This window comes from Amblyomma americanum, chromosome 3, assembly GCF_052857255.1.
Source record: "Amblyomma americanum isolate KBUSLIRL-KWMA chromosome 3, ASM5285725v1, whole genome shotgun sequence".
In the NCBI taxonomy this organism is placed as follows: Eukaryota; Metazoa; Arthropoda; class Arachnida; order Ixodida; family Ixodidae; genus Amblyomma; species Amblyomma americanum.
In genome coordinates, this window is record NC_135499.1 from 155,851,795 (window position 1) to 155,875,148 (window position 23,354).

The 23,354-nt window shown below is 48.1% G+C and overlaps 2 protein-coding genes across 3 annotated transcripts in view; one reads left to right on the forward strand and one right to left on the reverse strand.

The window, feature by feature from the left end:
* The window catches only part of LOC144125235 (N-acetylneuraminate lyase-like), a 46,581-nt gene continuing 23,227 nt past the window's right edge, over window positions 1-23,354 (reverse strand). The window contains exons 7-9 of one of the 2 annotated variants that reach the window (XM_077658454.1): window positions 4,645-4,776; window positions 2,378-2,417; window positions 1-325 (exon numbers count right to left, since the gene is read on the reverse strand). In XM_077658454.1, coding sequence (XP_077514580.1) covers window positions 180-325; window positions 2,378-2,417; window positions 4,645-4,776 — 318 coding nt within the window. In that variant the 3' untranslated portion in view covers window positions 1-179. The remainder of the gene's footprint in view (window positions 326-2,377; window positions 2,418-4,644; window positions 4,777-23,354) is intronic. The other variant, XM_077658453.1, reaches the window with a different exon arrangement.
* Window positions 10,644-22,370, forward strand: LOC144125234 (uncharacterized). The gene is made up of 2 exons (XM_077658452.1): window positions 10,644-10,715; window positions 19,959-22,370. Exons 1-2 carry the CDS (start codon window positions 10,698-10,700, stop codon window positions 22,164-22,166), a joined length of 2,226 nt encoding a protein of 741 aa, XP_077514578.1. The 5' UTR covers window positions 10,644-10,697; the 3' UTR covers window positions 22,167-22,370.

Consider the following 23,354-nt stretch of genomic DNA (forward strand, 5'->3'; position numbering starts at 1 on the left):
GAGGGTAGTCATAGATGCAGTAGTCATGATGCAGTTTTTAATGACGGCGAAACAAGTGCCGCTCATGAACAGCTTAGGTACGTCCCCAAAGGGCTCTCAGGCTGCATCAGGCGCTCCTTAAGTCATAACCGCTATGGCTGGAGCTCTTTAAACCCCTTATATGTCGTGAAGTGTCCGCATCAGATGAGAATCTTCAGCTCTCGGATTTCTTCAACCAGCTGGCTGGCTTTGTCGTCAGACAAAGGAAAAATCGGAACACGTGGGTCCCCGAAGTTGAGGCTGCTGACCTTGCTGGCTGCAGCCTTAAGAGAAGCCACGAAGTGCCCTGCAGATGGAAGCGTTTTAGATTGACCACTTTGTCTAACAATTGTAAGTTCTGAAAGATTGCTCGCGAGGAACATGGCAAGTTCTAGGAATGTTGAGCCTAATGTATCATACTCCTCAACTACCACCTCTTAGAAACAGCCTCAAATAAATTATGTGACTCGACGTCAATCAAAAAAAAATAATGCAGCATTCAATCAAACCTCATTTCTGGGCGTACTTTAGGCGCCACCAGATACGACCATTTTTCCCTTTACAATTCGCTTCAGCTTATTTCCACTTGTCTGCGTGGGATCGAAATTCCTAGGAAGTGTTCTCCACTTCCTAATCCGAACTTTCTCCAGCGGCTTGTTCTGGATATGTCTCCACAATTTCTCTCCATGTCTTCCGTCGTTCCGGTGCACTATTTGCCTCAGTCCAGTGCCCCATTTGCTGTAGCCCTGGACTGACGCAAATAGTGCATAGGAATGACGAAAGAGATGGAGAGAACACGTGGCTTCACCTTCTGGTGTCCTCCCTCCAACCACACTTGAGTTGATAACAAAAGCTTTGCGCTCTCTCCGTTTGCCTCGATCTCCATCTCCAACACTCTTCTTCCGACATATTGGACTAGAAGAAAAATTCACAGTCAAATCCCGCAACATTTTTATTACGTAAAGATCACAAAAACTAGATCGAGCCAAACTTAAACCAGAAACTCGCCGTAAATACCATTTGCAATGAAGTAATGAAGTTATGCACTGGATATTAGTACACAATTTACGGTGTGTAGCGTTCTTGAGCATTCGTGCTAGCACGAAATACTCATAACCATAGTGCAACCCACATGCTATGTAAATCGAATGCAGCATTTGGGAGGCATCGAACAGCGCATTGCTGTCGCCCCGTGACTCTCAGTGCTCTGGCACTGTCATTACGTTTGCCACTACTGAAGTCCCCTTTCGCTTTCGCTTCCTATTATACCACCAAAGCCGTCTTTGATTGTTCCGTGTCAGCCATAACGACGTCAACACTCGCAGGCTCTTAATGTACGCTGGCAGGCATTGCTCACGTCAATGCGGTCTTGATTTTCGCACAAAAATTACAATTTAACGAACGTCGTGTCCCCTCAAGTAAATAACGTGAAGTCCCGAGACACTCGCACACGAGTAGGCACCAGGGGCAAGCACCAATGTGGAGTCACCGGGAGCAGCGAATATGAACTGAGAAGTTATTTTTGATTAACAGAAACAAATAAACCGCATTTATTTACGAATCCATTTGCGATCCGTTGCGTACATAGAAACCTGCAATCTGGAATATGTGTGCTGAATTTTAGTTCGAGTTATTTTCGGTTGCGCTCAAATACCTTTATTTGGCATACAGGATTAATTTTTCGGAGTTCGATAACCACTAAACTAGTGCGTCAAAAAAAAGGCACCCTCGCAGTAAGAGTTAATGTGGTTGCAGTTACGTGGTGGTAAGCACGAGTTCCCATAGATTCCCGACGGCGAAGCTTCCCGGGAACCGGTTTGTCAAAATATGCTTGCACAGAATATGAAAAATATCGACGTCCTTCCACTAGAGTTCCCAATTTAAGTAGAACGATCGTAATCAATCTGTTGTAGGACTGCAGTGTGTGCAGTCTCCGGGATGCGGCAGCACCACTGTTTTACGGGTGACCGTAACTAATCTATTAGCTTGACCTTGAGCCTGACGCCCGACTTGTGAGATCACGCCACAAAGAACCGTACTGTGCATATCTGAAGACTATGCGCTAGTAAAAGTAGATAGGTATTGCGCACGGCGTTCCATAAAAGGCGACAGATCTTACGACGAAGCTGGCTTGCTTCTCCCAGTTGTAAGGGACACTCGCTTACCGCAACTGACAATGCAAATACAAAACTGCAGGCGCGTGAAAGCCGAACTGAGCACCAGAATGCTCCAATACTGGGTTTTACGTGTAGATTACTGTATAATAGACGACTCCGCAAGAAGACACGAGTGTATGATTATGTGCTCGCAGTCGTGTCTTTTCTGGTTTTTCACGTCGCAAGTGCGTGAAAGAACTTACCGTGTTTGCACAGAGTGTCAAACCCGTGCTTCAACTTTCCCTGCGACAGAGGAGAGAAAATATATCGCCGTAAATGACGAAACTCGTTAAAAACACAACTTTTTCCTAGCGGGTGCTCTGTAAATCACTGCCGTGAAGCCCTGTACACCGAGAATTAACAGAAGAGGAACACTTACGCTCCGCCTTTAAGAGTACGACGCGACAGCGCTTCCTCTTGCCCACACAGACGCGGTTTCCTCTTTCGCAATCCCAATTATTGTGTGAAAGACCACACGACATACATGTAAAGCCCCACTTCAACCAAGCCGCGGCGTATAGCAGTCGCGTGCTTGACTTTTAACCCGAGGGTCAGGGTTTCGATTTCTGTCTAGGATACATAAGTGGGGTTACTAGGAATATAGCGATGGGCCTGCTGCATAGCATCTTGAGCGGCGACGCTTGTAACGTGATTAGTCATAATAATAATAATAATAATAATAATAATAATAATAATAATAATAATAATAATAATAATAATTGGTTTTGGGGGAAAGGAAATGGCGCAGTATCTGTCTCATATATCGTTGGACACCTGAACCGCGCCGTCAAGGAAGGGACACCCGCCGCAGTGACTCAGTGATTAGGGCGCTCGACTACTGATCCGGAGTTCCTGGGTTCGAACCCGACCGCGGCGGCTGCGTTTTTATGGAGGAAAAACGCTAAGGCGCTCGTGTGCTGTGCGATGTCAGTGCACGTTAAAGATCCCCAGGTGGTCGAAATTATTCCGGAGCCCTCCACTACGGCACCTCTCTCTTCCTTTCTTCTTTCACTCCCTCCTTTACCCCTTCCTTGACGTGATTAGTTCTTTGTTTTTGTATGAGGGTGAGGAAGAAGACGGCGGCCGACGGCCCGTGCGCTCGGTGCTTTGCTCCCGGTTGCTCAGATTGCTGAAGATGTGATGCGCTGCTGTAGTCACTCATGCCTCTTTAGTGTGACTAGCGCCATCCATCGGAGCCTCTCGTGACAGCGACTTTTGCGACTCATCCGGATTTTTCGATAACGCCGGCGCCGGCTATTCTGCAGAACAGGGGCCCTTACGCTGTCGCATAAAATGCTGCATCAGCCAGCAAAAAAGGAGACGCCTGCAGGAGACCTCTCTATATCTCATTTTGTGCATGTCCCTGGGTACACGTGAACTGTGTAAATTTTAAAAAGTTACGGTGGGCATGTGCTGTGAATGCGAACACCGTTTGTCCTAAAGGCCTTCAACCTAAAGACATTTACCCTGAAGCCTTTTACCATGAAGACATTTGATCTAAAGACCTGCATCCTAAATGCCTTTACCCTGAAGGCCTTCACCCTAAATCACCTAATGACAATGCGTCATATGAGACCACGGTGCCGTCACAAGGGATTTTGTCGACCACTTTCTCTGGCCACCGACAACGCCCCCGAGGTTCGCTGCTTATGAGCCACAAATGCATTCGCATTAATATCATCATCAACAGCAGCCAGGTGAAGCTCGTTGCTTGACAAAATGCCTGCCCTACTGATCCCTAATTAGCCCTGACCTTCCAAGGCACGGCCACCCGATAACTGACACCGAATTTCCTAACCTAATCTTCATATCTTTCCAGTCTTCTCCCGCCCGTAACTACGCTTTCTTTCCCCTGTTTCCCACTCAGTTGCCCTAAAGTACCAGCGTTTAAACGTTTTGCAGAATACAGGACTCGTCGCAGTCAATTTAGTTACTTTTCGTTCCCGCCACATTATCATTAATTCGAGTCTATTCCTTAACCCATGCTTCTCACTGCGCTCTTATTAGTCTTATCCTGCAAACTGTAAATTGTGTGGCTTAATGTGCTTGAAACGACAGGCTTTGAGAGAATCCTTAGTGGAGGGCTCCAGATTAATTCGGACCTTCTGGTGTTCTTCGCCGTGCACTGACATCGCGCAGCACGGGGGCGTTTTTGTATTTCGCCTCCATTGAAGCCCGGCCGCCGCGGTTGGGATCGAACCCGCGACCTTGGGATCTGCGGCAGAACGCCAAAGCCACTGAGCTACCACAGCTCATAGGCTTATTCGGACCTTTCTGGTTAGTTTTTAAGCTTCGGCTGCCTCAGTGATTACTGTAATGCTATATCGGCTATATATACTTTCATTTTGAGGGGTATCACTAAGTTAAACCCTGTTCATAACAAAGCATTCCTGTGCATTATGCATTCCGAGCAATGGATTACGATTAGCCAAGAAACTAGATACTTGTGTGGAGGAAACAAAGACCTCACCTGCTGGATGCGAGCCCCGGCGATGTCACCTTTCTCGTACAAGTCGATGATCTTCTTTGCGAGGTGCCCCTGGAATGTGAACGTACCTCCGATGGCTGCTGTGACGCCCATGGCGTATGCGGCCAGGAGCAGCTGACGAGAAATGAAAAAAATATTTTAGCATAGGACCGCTGGTTCATTATTCACGGGTAAAAAAGCGCGATAGCGCAAGCCAAAGACAAGAACAAAGAGACGAGCTAACTTTCAACAATGCGTCGTTTGAAGAAATAAAACGGTGCAAAAGACAAGTGGAAGGAAAGGATCAAACAGCCGAGATCCGCCTCTGTTATGTCTCCGCTCGTCCCCATACGGTAGTGCACCGGCGGAAGCATGTCACCGCTGGTGGCGGCTGGTATTGAAGATGACGGTTTGGAAAAAAGACATAATAAAGCTTTCTTTTTAGCACAACGCCTTTCATTTAAATCTTTTATTAAGAAGGTTCCAGCGCCGGAGAGGAAACTTTGAAGTCAGAAACACCCGGGGGGTACAGAAGCTCAGAGCTAGTCCACGAAGAGCCTTTTTAGAATTTCGCACACGCAATCACCCTCGGCGCAGTGGCCCAACAAATTCTGGCTATTTTGACGAGTTACGCGCACCGGGGGAGGAGTTGCTTTGCCTGCAAGCTTTTCGAAAGCGCATATATATTGGTGCGACGCAGGAAAAATTTTTTGGTTTGCAGCGCCGAGGGTAACTGCGTTGTCGAAATTCTAAAAACCGATATGGATATTACTTGCGATGGGCTACAGGTCTTTCAATAAATAAGAAAATGAACAGAAATAGGCAAAAAGTTGACGTTTCACTTTTAGTCAACCAGGCGACCAATTAGTACGTCTTAGCTCTGTTGTGATGCACTGCACCGCTGACGATGCTGACGATATATATATATATATATATATATATCAAAATTGCTGAACATTTTAGGCGAAACACCAGGTATATTCAGCGACGGGGTGTCCGCATAGGTGAATGCCATGTGTGAGAGAGTAGCCCGGTAAGACAAGTAACTTAACGATGGCCTAAAGGACACCTCTGAATTGGCTGTTGGGGAAGGGAAATGGCTCAGTATCTGTCTCACATATCGGCGGACACCTTAACCGCGCCGTAAAGGAAGGGATAAAGGAGGGAGTGAGAGAAGAAAGGATGAAAGAGGTGCCGTAGTGGAGGGCTCCGGAATAATTTCACACGGGCGCCTTTGCGTTTCGCTTCTATCGAAACACAGCCGCCGCGGTCGGGTTCGAACCCTGGTACTCCGGATCAGCAGCCGAGCGCCCTAACTTGTGTGCCGAAGATTTTCCGTTTTGTGGACGATTAGCTCATTTTGGTAAATACTTAAGCATCAGAAAGCTTCAATCATGTAAAACAAATTGCGTACTTTCTTTTTGCTGCGATACTCCATCTTTTGCACCCGATAAAGGAGCTCACAAACCATGAAAAGATTCGCTTCTTTGACACAGAAATCATTTTTGGACAGGATAGTGTGTGTTCGTGTTTTTCTTTCCATTCTCAAACGGCCCTGCTGCCTTTTATATCCGCTCAGTTGAAACTGTTCAAGAAAGACGTTGTTCCGAGCATCATTACGAACGCACTGCCGAGGTCGTGCCACACCACTGCCTCGTACAGCCTTCTGGCTCAGACTGACCGCTCTGTCTCAACTGGCTATCCGAGGCACCTGCTCGCATCAATCGCAGAGAAGGTATTGGCCGGGGATAGATTAAATAAAACGACACAAAAGAAAAATGGTCGAAGAAAACATGCTCTAATTCCTTATGCTCACAAAGTAGCCAACAATCTTGAGGAGACTGTCGGCAAGGCGGGGGCACGTGTGCTGTCCTCCGCTCCAAAAAAACTCGGCCGCCTATACAGGAAAGTGAATGCCCGCCAGCAAGCCATGCAGGACTGAGTGGGCCAAAAAACACGCCAAGCGCTCTGCTATATCCCGAAGCAGAATACTGATTTCGTGTGGACGTTGCTACTTAGGTAATACCGGCCGCAGTTTGAATGATGGCTAAGTGAACACGCTCGCTCCTTGGAAGGATCGACAGCAAGCAATTTGGCCATTCGTATTCCCAATGTAAAAGCTGCAAGCCACTTCTTCACAAGACGACAATAGGAACTTACAGAGACGCGTGCATGAGAGTATTTAGAGCGTTCTGCATCCAAAAATACGTAAACTCTTGCGTTAGCTCTACATCGATTAAGCTGAGAAAAGAATAAATCGGTTTCATGGCGTGCAGCAATGCTTTCGATTTTAGTTCTTAGACCCATCGCCCTTTGCCACATGTGCGCTCCATCTGAGCCACGATGAATTCGTGATTTGTATTTGTTGTGAAGCGAAAGCTGCACTACGCTAGGTAAAGCTGATTTCGCCGTGTGCTGCCGGTTGACCTTCAAGTGAGCCAGAGGTCCAGTGGGGCTATAGGCCTTACCATCTGTGGTCCACAATGATGTCGCACCATTTGACCTTTGACCTTTCGATCCGCCAGTAGAGGGTGGTAGAATAGCTCGCACCGTTCATTGCGTGACCAACCTCTCGCGATAAACCATTAGCTCAACTGCCACCTGCCAGGGTGGCAGGCAGGGTGGGCGCGTTGCCTATAATCGGTTGGTTTTTTGGGGGAAAGGCATTGGCGCAGTATCTCTCTCACATCTCGGCTGACACCTGAACTGCGACGTAAGGGAAGGGATAAAGGAGAGACTGCAAGAAGAAAGGAAGAAATAGGTGTCGTAGTGGAGGGCTCCGAAATAATTTCAACCACCTGGAGATCTTTCACGTGCACTGACATCGCACAGCACACGGGCGCCTTAGCGTTCTGCCTCCATAAAAACGCAGCCGCCGCGGTCCGGGAACTCCGGAGCCGAACGCTCTAACCACTGAGCCACCGCAGCGTGTACGCGTTGCCTATCCAGTGTGCGGAACGCACTCAACTTTACAGACGCCAAGCCGCGTCTACTTTACCTGATACACCACAGCTTTCGCTCTCTAACCAAGTTCAGCCGCAGCTAATTTTTTAGTTAGTGCGTCTGCGCTATCTTTCCACCTATATATTTCGAAACGCTGTGACTGAAGGAATCAGTTGTTAGTCGGTGCGTATGAGTGTCACTCTCCACTCGCCGTTGTATCTCTGTGATGTAATACACCATTCAAGATGCACCAGACATCCAAACAGCAAGTATTAATGCGTTCCTGCAAGACCGATCTTCCTAGGCTCCTGACCATTGATGGCAGATAAACACGCGGAACGACCATCAAACCGCACTTTAGTGCTTACCCATTGCGCATCAATGCTTAATGTTAACGCCACCCTCAGGAAACATCACAATATTCTTGTGCAGGGCAGCCGCCTGACTCGAATCCTTCCGCAGCCACCCCGCGTAGCATACCGTAGGTCACGGAACCTGCGCGACATGCTAACTTCATCAAAAACAGCTAACCCCTCTACAACAGGCTGCCGCCCTTGCAAAAAACCGTGTTGTAAGGTATGCACTCATATGACCACTACCACATTGGCAAGAAGTGCTGCGTAAGACTTTTACTGTAAAATAAAAGGGAATTTCACTTGCGAAAGCAGCAATGTTATCTGTTCGAATGCGGTGTGTGAGTACATCGGACAGACTGAACTACACTTCAGGTTGCGATTGAATAACCACCGATCACATGCCAATACCCTCCCTAATCTTCCGCTCACGAGATATGTCGCGACTCCCGGCCACTCATTTGATAACATTACAGCCACAATACTTGACTCTGGCTTCAAATCTCGCCATGACAGAGAAGCTCGAGAATCTTTCCTAATTTTCAGATTCAGAGCACTTACGTCTGGTTTGAATATCTTTCCTCTCAAAGTAGCGAGTAATGCAACACGTGCTGATGATTGCCTTTTGTTGTACCTGTTTTTCTGTGCTATCTATGCAGTACTGTTCAGCATGTTCGTACAAGCTTGTCTTACTCCTTCGCTCTTTTTTTTTTATCTCGAATGTGCAGGACTCGAGCCCAACACGTGTCAATTAGTAGAATACCTAGGTACTGCATCATCTATGCCCCGTGTACTCTTTTGTGTTTAATCTTATTGTTTATCAGATGACGAAGTGACTGACCGTGTTTTTCTGTGCCATGCCTTCAACGCCGCAATTCGTGTTATTTAGTATTGCTTTCTGCATGCGCAAAGAGAAAATTTTTCCTATGCTATTTTTACTTGCGAGGAGCATGTGTGAACTCCGAAAGCCTGTAAGCGTCATCACTGTGTGTGTATGTATGTATGTGTATGTATGTATGTGTATGTATGTATGTGTATGTATGTGTATGTGTGTATGTATGTGTATGTGTGTATGTATGTATGTATGTATGTATGTATGTATGTATGTATGTATGTATGTATGTATGTATGTATGTATGTATGTATGTGCGTGCGTGCGTGCGTGCGTGCGTCTGTGTGTGCGTGTGTGTGTGTGTGTGTGTGTGTGTGTGTGTGTGTGTGTGTGTGTGTGTGTGTGTGTGTGTGTGTGTGTGTGTGTGTGTGTGTGTGTGTGTGTGTGTGTGTGTGTGTGTGTGTGTGTGTGTGTGTGTGTGTGTGTGTGTGTGTGTGTGTGTGTGTGTGTGTGTGTGTGTGTGTGTGTGTGTGTGTGTGTGTGTGTGTGTGTGTGTGTGTGTGTGTGTGTGTGTGTGTGTGTGTGTGTGTGTGTGTGTGTGTGTGTGTGTGTGTGTGTGTGTGTGTGTGTGTGTGTGTGTGTGTGTGTGTGTGTGTGTGTGTGTGTGTGTGTGTGTGTGTGTGTGTGTGTGTGTGTGTGTGTGTGTGTGTGTGTGTGTGTGTGTGTGTGTGTGTGTGTGTGTGTGTGTGTGTGTGTGTGTGTGTGTGTGTGTGTGTGTGTGTGTGTGTGTGTGTGTGTGTGTGTGTGTGTGTGTGTGTGTGTGTGTGTGTGTGTGTGTGTGTGTGTGTGTGTGTGTGTGTGTGTGTGTGTGTGTGTGTGTGTGCGTGCGTGCGTACGTACGTGCGTGCGTGCGCGTGCGTGCGTGCGTACGTGCGTGCGTACGTGCGTTGTGCGCGCGCGCGCGCTTCGCCTCGGTGTATTGTAGTCGCTATAGAGAGTGCGAAAGAGACGCAACAACGACAGAACGAAGCGAGGAAAAGACAACGCGCTCAAGAGACGCCAGAAGAACGCGCCGCACGACTCGAGAAGCGTCGTAACGAGGATGCGGCTAGAAGAAGTCGTGCACGTCCCGGAGTGACTCTTCAACTGCGGAAGAGACCGGTTTGAGTTCTCGATAGCGTCGGAATGAAAAGCTGCGTAGACGGCGTACCGAGGAAACGAAGTTTTCGCAATTCAACTAGAGTTAACTAGAGCTAAACCACAGGCAATTTTTTTTCTCAGGAAGCGGCCACCTTTCCGCTAAAAATAAAAAGGTTGGCAGTGTTTCCTTAGAATGGCACCATTCTTTTCCTTCACTTATTTTTTCACCAACACTACCACTACCACAACTACAGCCACTACTACGACTACCACGACTACCACCGCTAATACTGCCACCACTACTACTACTACCACTACTACTACTACCACCACTACTGCGGGATCTCTTTAGCCAAGCATATTACGTCCATTAAATTCGTAAGAGGGTAATCTAGGCCCGCTAGGGCGAAAAAGAAGCAGCAACTTGCTTTATCACAAACATTCCGGGAAGGTGTAACTTAATAAACGTAGAGATGCTTCCCCGTTGCGCTCAAACCTTAGGAGCACTCATCCCTGTCTGTCAGTCCCAAGTCTTCTCGTTTCGCTTTCCAGCCAGCGCCAACTGATAATGGTTGATTATATAATCATGATTCAGGGCTGGAAATCAGGCCACATTTGCATATCGAGATGGTTCCGCAGTCGATGCCCTCGCTTCGTTCACGAAGGCTGATTGCGATGAATATAAGGACGGCTTGGCATCTCACTAGGCAGAAGTGAACAGTACTGCAGTCGACATTCGTCGGTCGCCACCGCCGACGTGTCCAAGAAGCAGCAGTCGTCCGAGCAGCATGCCGACTCCAGAAACAGTAAGTGATCGAACGACCGTACTCCGAAAGTAGAGAGATTTTAAAAAATGGTAAGGTTTTAACGTAGTTCAACCGAGCAGACGTGCGAAAGCCTGCGTTTAACCTGGTTGGCTCGCGGTTTTGCTTTTCTGGGCCGCTGGCACGTCTGAAAATTGTTTTTTTGGGAGGAGGGGGGGGAGGAAATGGTTTAGTATATATCTCGCATCTCGGCGGACACCTGAACCGTGCCTTAGGGGAAGGGATAAAGGTGGGAGTGAGAAGAAAAGAAGAGGTGCCGTAGTGAAGGGCTCCGGACTAATTTCGACCCCCTGAAGATCTTTAACGTGCACTGACATCGCACAGAACACGGACGCCTTTGCGTTTTGCTTCCATGGAAACGCAGCCGCCTCGGTCGGGTTCGAACCCGGGAACTCCGGTTCAGTAGTCGAGCGCCCTAACCACTGAGCCACCGCAGCGGGTCTGACACGTCTGCCGACGGTATTAGATTCAGGTTAAGCTCTCATCGAGGTTAAGCCTATCTGATCTGTTCGTGCCGCAGATGGAAGTGGATGAAGACGACGATGTGCAGTCCAGAGCGCAGGTTATGTTGCAGTTTAATACGATGCGTGATCGGCAGCGGCGATAGCCTAGTGCTCTCGTGCAATGGCCAGCGAAGCTTATCTGTTCGCGACGCCGCGTATTCGAAATCCTGTCGCGGCAATGTGTATTTATTTCTGCGCGCTCAAGGTCGTGCAAGCCATAAGGTTGGGCTTGATTCCGTGAAGTGTTTGTTTCGCACTAAAATAGTGCAAAAGCACGGTTCGCGGCGTCCTCTATTACTCCCTTGGCCAATCACAACTGTGAACAAAATAAGCTTTACAATGTTTGTGTCATTACATGCTAGAGGCAACAAAATTTTTGAGAATATAACTCCACCTCATGATTAGCTCCTTGTTAAGGTAACAAAAAAAGCTTTTACAACGCTCGACTTTTTGTCACGAAGGAATTCTGTTCGGCGCTCCTTAATGTAGGCGGAGCTTCACTGCTGACTTGAGTTGCATCCCTAACAGTACTGATGCATTTGAGATGTGCTCCCTTTCGGTTCATTATTAATGCGCTAACTAGACAAATGAAGGCCTTGGCGCCGAAGGTGTCTACTATAGTTTGTATGCAAGTGTAATATATATATATATATATATATATATATATATATATATATATATATATATATATATATATATATATTTCAGGGAAAAGGACTCCTTGGCACGGTCAGAAGTAGTGACTAAACAGAGACCAACGTTTGAGACAATGTAATTTTACCTTTCGGCCATGGAACGGCCTTCATCAGAAAAGGAATGGAGGACACAAAATATGACGGCGCGTGCGCAAAAACGTATAAACATATAATGCACAGAAGATTAAGAACGTACCACACACGTGACAAAAACACGATATGTAGGTACACGAATGTGGGTCACAATGACTGAACAGGAGGAATACGTTGCGGTAATTTAGTGCGTTCACAATCTTAGCTATAGAATCCGACGACAGATGATTATACGTGTCATGCTTACACACCAAAGATGAGAAACCAGAACCACTGGACAGCAAAACTTAACAAGCCAGAAGTTGTACACTAAAAAAACACACGGTCACTAAAAAACACAGGTCACGATAAAGCAGCATAAACAGTAACTGTATTAGCTTTTATTACATCCTGACAAAAAAAAAGTACCTCATGGCGCTATCTGCCTGCTCTGTCCGAGCACAAGAAAAGAAGAAATAATAAGCATACCTGTGCGGTGATGTAAAAAGATGAACGTAGCGAAATTTTAGCTATATTATGCAGCGGCAAGTTAAACGTACCGGTGCGATTAAACGCAAACGCGCGGTGCGGTATACATGAAGAAAAAGCACGAACAGAAAAGCACTGACATCGGTGGATATCAGGGTGTTTGAACTGGTAGGGTGCTCAATTTCCCCGTGCTTTCGTTCAAACCAGAAGATACTGTATTAAACTTATAGATCAGGAAAGACTATCTAATTTCTCGGTCGTGATTAGATTTAAATGCAGATTCCAGAATAGTGGCTGTAATATGATCAAATAAATGACCTCGGAGCTGAACATGTCTTGATAGGGGCAGGTTTGGGAGGGATTTAGCATGGGCTCTGTGGTTATTGAAGCGTAATCTAAAGGGGGTTTCAGTCTGGCTTACATACTGAAGGTTACATAAGGTACACTGTGGTAGGTAAATGACGTTCGCACTATCCCGGGTGAAGTCACCCTGGATTTTTAAATAAGTTAGAACCCGTACTGCTAGCGCTCTGAGACGTAGTCATATGCGGACAAACTTTACAGCGGCTCTTGTTGCAAGGGTGGCAGCCTGTGGGTTGCGGAGGACTAGTTTTTGAAGAATTTAGTATGTCCCGTAGATTTCTCGATCTTCTATAAACAGCCCTTGGTGGCTCTATGAATATTTCCTTCAGGCGAACACTTTGCATGAGAACATTGTAGTGTTTTTTTTTTTAAGATTGCCGAAACTATTGGTGCGGATGCAGAATCAGTGAGGACAAGGTTGGTATTCGAGTAGGAAGTATCCGGTTTTTCTTTAGCGAGTAGAATCCTTCGAGATTGTGTATCTGCGCGCCCTATGGCGTCATCGATCAACTGAGGGGGTTAATTTTGTTTAATGAGCGCGCTACGAAGTGTGGCGCAGTTGCTTTTAAAGTCAGATTGTTTCGAGCAGATACGTTTGAACCGAGGTGTTTGACTGTAGAGGATGCTGGTTTTAACATGTTTGACATGGCTACTATCAAAGTGCAAATATTGCTGGCGGTCAGTAGGTTTTCGGTACACCGTTGTAGTCAACCTGTCTTCGGGAAGCGAAACGGTGACGTCAAGAAAATTCACTTTACATCTAGAGTACGTATGCGAAAATTATATAGAATGATGCAGGTTGTTGAAATCGGCTATAAATGAAAGCAGCTCGGCTTCGCCATGGGGACAAATAAGAAGTATGTCATCAATGCAACGCCTATAGTAAAATGGTACTAATGACCTGCTTTTCAAAAATTCGGTTTCCAACAAACCCACAAATATGCTTGCATAATTAGGGCCAATGCGCTTGCCCATAGAAGTGCCACTAATTTGAACATAATGTTTTCCCTCAAACTCAAAGTTGTTAAGTTCTAATATCAGTTTAAATAAGGTTGCCAATGTACCACCATCCACTATCTTTTCAATGCGAGATTCATTGTAGACGGCCACGACTGCCCGGATGCCATCTGCATGCGGAATGTTCGTATAGAGTGAAGTGACGTCGAGAGTGACAAGCAAACAACCCTGAGGAACGACAAGATCAAAGATATCGGACAAGAAGTTAGTAGTGTCCTTTATGTAGGACGGAAATGTGGGCGGAATTCTATAAATTAGCGTATCGACGTAACGGGATAGATTTTCCGCGACAGTGCCGACACCAGAAACGATGCGTCGACCCGGAATGTTTACGGATTTTCGGTAACAAGTAGAATCTACCAGCAGCCGGGCTAAGCAGGAATGATTGAGCGAAAAACGTTTTATGTAATTTGGTTATCATTATAAAGGTCTAGCAATGTGTTTTTGAGAATTTCTTTGAACAGATTTGCGGGGTCATAGCATAGAAGTCGATCGATAAAAAGAACAGTCTGCTAGCTGCCTGCGTGCCTCTGTGACATAATTACTCTTGTTCATTACAACCACAGCTCCACCCTTGTCAGCCGGCTTAATGATTTCATTACGAGATACTAACTGTTTCATTGCTTTAGTTGCGCGAACTGAAGGATTACGGTGGAATGGTCCCTTACTCTTGTACAGTTGTAAAATATATTTTTGCACAGCGCCAATATACAACTCTAGGCACTTGTCCCGCTGTATTGGAGGAGCCCAGTGCTTGTAAGACGTCAATGAATTTCGCGGGGCGTTACGATTAGGTTTGTCGTAAAAACATTCTCTAAGGCGCAGGTTGCGGGCAAAATTGTCCAAATCTTTCAGCAGCTGGAACTCGCTGTAGCCGCCTATAGAGGGGTGATCCTTACCTCATCCGCAGCTCGAAGGACCTGGTAAAAGTCCTGGAAGACGGAGTTCCGTTATATTCTACGGCCTTTTCCATCGACGTAGATTTGTTTTACTCCGTGCCTCATGATGGTTTATTCGCAGCAATCAGAGACAGTATTGACGAACATGGTGAAGTTGACTTCCAGAATACTGCCGGCATTAGCACAGAGCAGTTCCTAGAACTTTTGCACTTTTATGTTAACTCTACCGCTAGCTTTCATGACGGGCAATTTTATGTTCAGAAGTCTGGCATTTGTACCGGTTCTTCTGTAGCTCCTGTTTTGTGCGACATATTTTTGGCTTCCTTTGACAGGCGCCTGAAACTAGAGCTTTCAAAGCATCCGGTGTTCCATGTGTTTCGTTATGCTCACGACTATCTTGTGATATTAGATTACAGTACTAATCTTGACCTTGACAACACGGTTGCTAGCATTCTCGCCACCTTCTCCTCTGAGGGGCAAGGACTCCGTTTTACTCATGAAGTAACAAGGTACAACCGCATTGAGTATCTAGATTTAAAATTGCATTTTTCTGATGTTCATGTCTGCTGGGCTTACAGTCCCAGGTCCAACAAACGCCTCCTACCTTATAAAAGTGCTCATTCGAAGTTAGTGAAGCGTAGCATTATCATGTCGTGTTGTTTGTCTGCCCTTCATAAGTCATGTGTTCACTCTCTTTCATCTAGTTTCCATAATCAAGTCAAGCGACTTGAATCCGCGGGCTGCCCTCAGGAAGTAATTCGCAGCTCATGTGATTGCCTTCTTCAGAGGATGAAAAAAGCAATAAGGAAAGATCCAAGTACAGACAGGACCCCTCCCTTTGTCATGCCATATTTTCACTGCCTTTCCCACAGCATCAAGAAGGTGGCAGGCAAATATGGAATAAAAGTAGTGTTTTCAGCGCCTTTCAAGTTAAAAAAAGTTTGTCCCATGCTCTCGGAAGAGAGAAACAAAAAAGAAACAAGATCGGAACGCAGGTCATGCAAGAAGAATCATCAGACCAAGTTCACCAGGTGTGCCTCCGAGGTTATCTACCAGATACCTCTATCTTGCGGGCGGGTTCACATCGGCCAAACTGGCCGGTGCTTCAATGAGCGAGCCCTTGAACATAGACGATCGATGCACATCGGCACAGGCAGCAATCTGCCATTACACTGCAAAAAACTGTTACAGCCGCAACTGCGTTCCCTACCTAGACAAAACTGCTTTCCTCTCCTATGCACGCAGCAAAACTGAAAGGGAGGTTATCGAAGCTTTCCTGATAGCCAAAACGGGGGACGACTGCGTTAGCACGCTGTCGCTATCGACATCAGAGCTAGAGTTTTTAGAAGGGCACGTTCGTGTTCACATCGGATCTGATTAACCTGTAAATTTCTGCTGATGCTTCTATCGTTGAGCCCTATGGTGATAGTGTTTTTCTTATTTTTTCTTATGTTCTCTGGCCTTAAAAACAATGTGTTTTTTTCACAAATAAAATCAGTTGGAAGTCTGCGCTTTGTCTGCCGATTTGTGTGCCTCTCGTCCCGTATTCTTCGCGTAGTTTATACCCTTTCTGTTCATCATGAACCAACTAGCCCGCCAGAACGTCCTTCCTTCTTCAAGAACTAAGGCCACGGTACAACACGTTGTTTTCTTCCAAGATTATTGGTAAACCGAGATTTATTATGGTCGATTTATCTTGACTACTAAATTCTTTGTTGATGGCGGTCACTGCCGAGAAAGCAGAGGGGCAATCTGCGGCTGTTGAATGAGAAGCGAATTCATAACCATTAAGTTGTTGCTGGGGAAAACAGCACTCCATGTTGTCACGAAGTAACTTTCTTGTTTTTAAGGCGCGAAGTTCATTTAGTTTTTTGGTTTCATATTTTTCTAATGCAGCTGATTCGACACAACCGAGTTTGTATTGAGAGCGCCTTTGGAACACTTTGTTAACACGCTATTTCTTGGAAGAGGCATAGTGCTCTAAGACAACACTGGTTAGTTCAAGTGAAGCGGTCGTTTGTATTGTGTTCAACTTCGTTTTATTTCTGACGGACATTTCACGTATAGCTGGCTTTACCGTTAACCGAGGGCCCTTCGGGGCGATTGAAGCTGTCAAGTAGGTGCTAAGAGTGGAAATATACAAATCATGACGAATACATTTTTCGGCAAGTTTTCTAAGCTTTAGAAATCCGAATAGATTCACAGTTACCGGAAAATGGCGTGGCTAGTCAGTCATGCTTCCCAGGCCGGGAGGAGTTCCGATTGGTACTGTGGAGGTTGTGGTGGCTACCTAGGGATGTAGCAGTGGTAGTCCGATGTGCTGCCGTGGAGCATGGCTTAGGCTTAGAGGTGGTCGACGAACTGCTTGAGGCTGAAATAGGTCCTAAACTTGCATATAGTGGGTGAGTCGAAGGCGCACTCGTTGACAGTAGTATGCCAGACGTGCAGTTCCTTGAACGTGGGGCGCTCTGGGCTGAAGAAGCTACTGCATTTTCATTGAGTGGCTGAAGTGGTGTCTTGTTCGTCGACGTTAGGTTACTAGTGCGGCTAGCAGACGGGCGGTTGATGCTACTTGTAGCAGGAGAAGTAGAAGTTGTGGCCGCAGGCAGGTGGTTGGGAAGATGCTTTACGGAAGCAGTGGACGCTAATGTAGGCCATTCGTTGATGCTGGACGGAGGAGTAGGAGGCTGGTTTTTTGAGGAAGCACCACTAGAAGTGGGGCTCGATGAAAGACTGGGGCTATGCGGCTGGTGACGTGGAAGAAGAGTTTCAGCACATGAAATTGCACCAGGAATTGCACCGCGGAACGAAAACATGTGGCGGGTCTCCGTCATGCTGAAACCACTTTTTTTTTTCAGCACGGCCAGTGGTAGCTCAGAGACGGTGCCTTTTAGGACGCAGTCGGAGTTCTTTTTCCCAGTGAGGTTTCCGTCGATGCAGTAAGGACCGACAATACGGCCGTCATAAATGTCACACCAAACATTTGCTGACCATCTTACTTGGTGCTTGTGCTGGCGTATCCAATGTGGGTTCTTGCCGCACCAATAATGTGCACTGTGACATTGGAGTCCCTGCAAAATTGGGCCTCCTCTGTCCAAAGCACTTTGTGCAAGAATTCTGGGTCTTCATCAAAGTTAATTAGGCACCAGTTGCAAAAATCAAGCTGTTTCTGAAAGTAATTCGGTGTCAGTTCCTGGTGAAGACACACATGATAGGGGTGGTAGCTGTGTCTTGATAGTGACCTCCAAACTGATGCCGGGCTGGCTCCGTACGCGTTGGCGATTTCCCTGACACTTGCTTCTGGCCTTACAGAAACGTACGCGAAGACATCAATGTCAAAATCGTCGGTTGCGCTCCCTGGTCCCTTCCTTTTCTGAACATGAACTGATCCAGTACACCTAAATCGATTAAATATTGATACGAACGTGGGACGAGTCGGCACACGACGACCAGGATGCTGGACAGCATACGATCTGGATGCCAGCTCCGCGTCCATTTGCGCGCCCACAGTGTCCACTCTCTCGGCAGTAGAGTATTGGAGTTGAGGTGGCGCGGCTATTCCCACAATTCACACAATGCTGCGTGACGTTTCAATCCTAGGCGGCACTTCCGCCCATTGAAGTGATTTGAAACATTGGCACTGCAGTGGCCTTGTCACACGCGCACCTCGAAGACAAGCACGTGAAATGCAAACGACTGCACTCTATTGGGAAACTGAAGCTAACACACGCTAACACACGCTAACACACCTGCAAGAACAACTGCCCGATAGCACACAGCCACTGCCGCGCAAGCTCTCCTCGCCACGCTGACAAAGCTTTTCTTTTTTAGACGTGCTTCCTGATGCGCAGCGATTATAACAGATCAACCTAGTGATTAAATGAATTCATGACGACGCACAAAAACGAGCCCGTCGGGCATACAAGTGGCGCACACACAAACGCACACAAAAAAACACCTGCTGAAGCGCCCATCAGGGCTCTCAGAATCGACGTTCCCATAGCAGACGATGACTATCATTTTCCTTACTCCGAGCGACGAAGCAGTCGATAACGCAGCCCGCGGTCTAAGCTGAGCGCCGCGGTTCTCTAGCGAGGAAAGTTAGCACAGCCGTTTCGACTTCGGCGCTGCATTCATTACGACACATCACCAGCGGACGCTTCGCTCGCGGAGGCCCCAGCCCCCGCCCCTTGAGCCTGCGTGCCTGGGCGCAGATTGGGGCCTCCTACATCGGTTGTTGTTGTTGTTGCCTCAAATACGATGGCACCCTACATCGGTGGAAAAAAACTTCTTCGTCTTCGTCTTCTTCTTCTTCGCTTACGCAATACTTCCAGCGCTCCTCGCGCGCTCAGTTTCGGTCGCGTGCGGAAAAGGGTGTCGGATCCCTTCGAGCTGCACGGCTCTTGAAATTGAGTTTTTCTTTGTTTCAAAAGCTGATACGACATCGTCTTGTTCACGGCATCAAACTCTCAATTGGGACTAACCACGCAGATACGATAATTAAAAAGTTAATGAGAAGGTTCACGGTGGTTACCTGGACAATTTGAGGTGTTTTGCAGCATATTGTGTTAACCAGGGCAGAGAGTGTGATCCTACACTTACTTTTTGTTGCTATATTGAATCCAATATTTTCATGAATTTTTGAAAGTGTTCATTGAAACTCCTGTGTGTGTGTGCGTGTGCATTGCAATTTAACACGATGCGTGATCGCCTGCTAGTACAGTGCCGTTTTACTAGCTCCGTGCTTTACAAGTAATCTGTATATATCCCCTTTCTGTACATACATAACCGCGTGTAGTATTTTAAATACTATGCGGAAAAAAGGGCGGACGTGGGGACAGCATAGTTCTCTCGTGCACTAGCCAGCGAAGCTGATCTGTTCGCACCTCCGCGGGTTCGAAACCCCATCGCGGCAATATTTATTTTATTTCTTCATCCTCAAGGTCAGGCCACCACAAGTTCGTTGGTGGAGTTTAAGCCCGTGGAGTAGCGTTTTCGCACTAAGATGGTCATCAGGTTTAGAAAGTAAATTATTGGGCCATAAATGGAAAGCCATCCTGTGCCGACAGATTGGTTTTTGTTTATCTTTCTCGCTTAACTAACTTCGCCAATCGGATCACAAAGCAAAGAAAAGCTGTCGATGTCTACAAGTCCAATTCCAACACACGGTATGCTTTCTTCTTGCAGGAGATGACTGTGCTCAACTGGGTTCTATGGATGCACGCTAGACGCGTGACAGAACTGTGCCCGGGGCTGTTCCGCTCAGTCTGTGAAGCGTACGCCAGGCTGCAAGAAGCCAGAAAAATGCTGTCCGACAGCGGTGCCAATTTGAGCGCGCCATGCGCTCGAGGCAACAGCGGCAAAGTCTGCCAGCTGCAGCGGCAGCTGAAGCAATGGAACCGCATCTTGTCCCCCATCAAAACAGAGCTCAGGGAAGGGAACAATCCGGGCGAGCTCGCTGTCCTGTGCGTCATCGAGTACTGGTACCACCCACGGCGTGTCCCACGCGCTGCGATTCTCTTCCACTGGCTCCTCATCACACACCCCTGCGTGACCGAGCTCCGAATGTACCGCTGGGGCGTGTTCGAGCTTCCCGTGTTCCTGTCCCTATTCTGCGACGGCCTGCGCCAGTGCCACCGCCTGAGAAGCCTCACGCTGTGCGTGGACAGCCTATTCCAGAGCGAGCGCCGGAGGCTGCTGGATGCGATGAGTAATCTGCACCATATCGAGGAGTTCTCCTATGACAGGCTGGACGTCTCCGACAAGTGTGTAAGCATGAGCGATCTGCACGATTTTATAATGAGCAACGCAAAGTTGAATCGCCTTCAGGTCCAGAGATTCGACGCTGTGCCAACAAGCCTGTGGTATGTGTTGCGACTGCTAGCGACGAATGCACGCCTCAGCGACCTCTGCCTTGATGTGAGCTGCCTGCCGGCCAGCGAATGCGGCTTGTTCTCGCTGGCGCTTCAAGAACACCGCACACTAAAGTCGCTGCGCCTGGTCGGCTCGCTCCGGCGTCCCACCTTGAGTGTTGCTGCAGTCGCACAAGCAGTGGAAAGCGCGACGGCGTTGTCCACTTTGGAGCTGTCTTATTTCCACTTCACCATCAGTGATGCCTGGGCACTGGTGACATCCCTCGCCTGCACCAAGTCGGTGCAGCAGCTGGCACTGTTCGCATGCGTACCGATCTACTCACACCTGGCCGGCGGGCCGTGCTCGAGCGACTCGGGCAGGGGAGCTTTCTGGCACATGCATCCCTTCGTCCACATGCTGCGCAAGGTGACGTCACTCCGGAAGCTCACGTTCCCTCTGGCTTCTTACCCCCCGGATGACCAGCGGACGTTTTTGGGGGCCCTGAGGGCGAACGATTCCGTCGAAGAGATGCACGTCGATAGGTTGAACAATCGTAACTTCAGCGAGTTCTGCCGCCTTATCTGCGAAACCTGCACTGCCAGTCGAGTGAGAATCGGCACTGCTCGTGCTATAGACGAGACAAGGTTGGACATTGCTTCAGCGGGTTCGCACACTGGGGACGTTTCCGTGCTGGCCGAAGGGATGCTACGTCGTGTCGAAATGCGTCGCTGGTTCACGCAGTTGTCAACGCTCAGCGGTCTGACAACCCTGACCGTAGACGTAGCAAGCACCATTGACGCTGAGTCAGCCGCACTTTTTGCTCAGTACCTGCGGAACACGCAGCTTCTAAACGACGTCAAGATGAGCTTCTTTGCGCTCCGCCACGAAGCGCTGGTCCTGCTCAACGCGCTCTCGCACAACTCCAGCATCACGGCTCTCGCCGTGGAGTACTGGTGTCGGAGCAAGCGTACCGCACGAATTATGACGGACGTTGTCTGCTCGAGCAAGAAGATCCTAACGCTCGCCTACCACTTGGCCTGCAGGAATCCGCCGCCAGCGTTCTTTCCGGCGCTCGCCCAGGACATCGAGAGCAACTGCACCATCCTATCGGTGAAGACGTTTCCGCTGATGAGTGTAACCAAACACTGGAACCGCATCCAGGAAGTCGTGGCCCGCAACCACTCGCTCCTAGTCCGGGCCGCGCGATACGTTACCGGCTGCGCGGTCCTGAAAAGTGGAGCAGAGGCACTCGAGCTGCTGGGATCGAATCGGATGCTGGTCTCCAAAGTTCAAGAAATGGCGTCAGTAGGCGAAACAGAAGCCAGGGACGTGATAAGAAGCAGGCTGGCCGACCTGGACGACTTAGACTTCTTCATGAGCGTCGCCGGAGTGGTCAGAGAAAGAGTTGCTTGCGAAGAAAGCGCCGAGGGTCGCGCCTGCTTAGAGACACTGCCCTATGACTGCTGGTGGAGCTTGCGGCGGTACTTGCGAGTGGCGGACATAATAGATGGGCCCCAAGAGAAACAGAATAAACATCATTGAGAAACTGGTTTTGAGAATTGATTGACAACCAGACGCGTGGTGTCCTCATACAAGAACTCGAGTGGCCCGAGCCGCTCACGAACCCGGTAGATCAGCTTTAGCTGATCTGCCAAGGATACGCTGGCCAGGTACTTGAAGCAGCCCTTACTTGTTTTTCGAGCTAAGAACTCCGTGTGATAAAACGTGTCATTATGTGTAAATACAGGCCCCTTGCGCTGGAGGACGTGCGTGCGGCCATCCACGACCACCTCCGAAAGTAGCACCCCGACCCACACATCGCAGGAGGTGAGCGCATCGACAGTATCACCGGCTGTCGCGCACTTACACGGTCACAACGTGCAATGATCCTCCGCGCGCGCATTGGCTGCGTGTGGCCCGGGGAACGACGGGAGCGTCACGGAATCGCGACGAGTGATGTGTGTGTGACGGATGCGGTGCAGTGCAAATACTAGAACCCCTGCTCCTTCACTGTGCCGCGTTCGCCGATGCTCGTCGCGATATGCTCGCGGCCTATAGGGCGCAGGGCATACTACCAGACTCTATAAAGACGCTATTGTGGCCGCAGGGAAGTGCGCGCACTCGTGAGCGAACTTTGGTGAGCCTTTGTGCATTCCTCGAACACAAGGGCTTGACGTCCCGTCTGTTCTCCGTCAGGTAGTTACACGCAGTGACCGAACGCTCCGCGAGTTCTACCTTGAACGATTAATAACTGGACGCCCCACTCCAGTTGTAGCCAACACAGTGCTGTGCGCGTGTGTTTTAATTCCTCCAACATGAACTAATCACGCGCACAACCTGGACACATTTCTTATTGTGTAAATAGTTTTTGTATATACTACTCCCCCTATCCTCTCTTCCTGTCCCCTCACCTCTTTCATTTCATTTCTTCATTCTGCCTGCTATCCTTTATTTCAGCTGCCCCAGCTCATGTGCTTCAGTATCGATGGCAGATGCCGGGGCTAGCAAAAATCTTTTCTTTCCTTTTTACTATTATTTTAATAAAAAACCACTACCACCACCACCATAAATACAGGGCGCCTGAGAAACGCCTTACGAAGGCGTGCATTCGCTTGCCTTTTGTTGAATGTTAAAATACTTGTGTAACAGTGACAAATTTTGCTTTTAATGCTTGCTACTTGTGACATCATCATCAGCCCGACTACACCCACTGCCGGGCGAAGGCCTCTC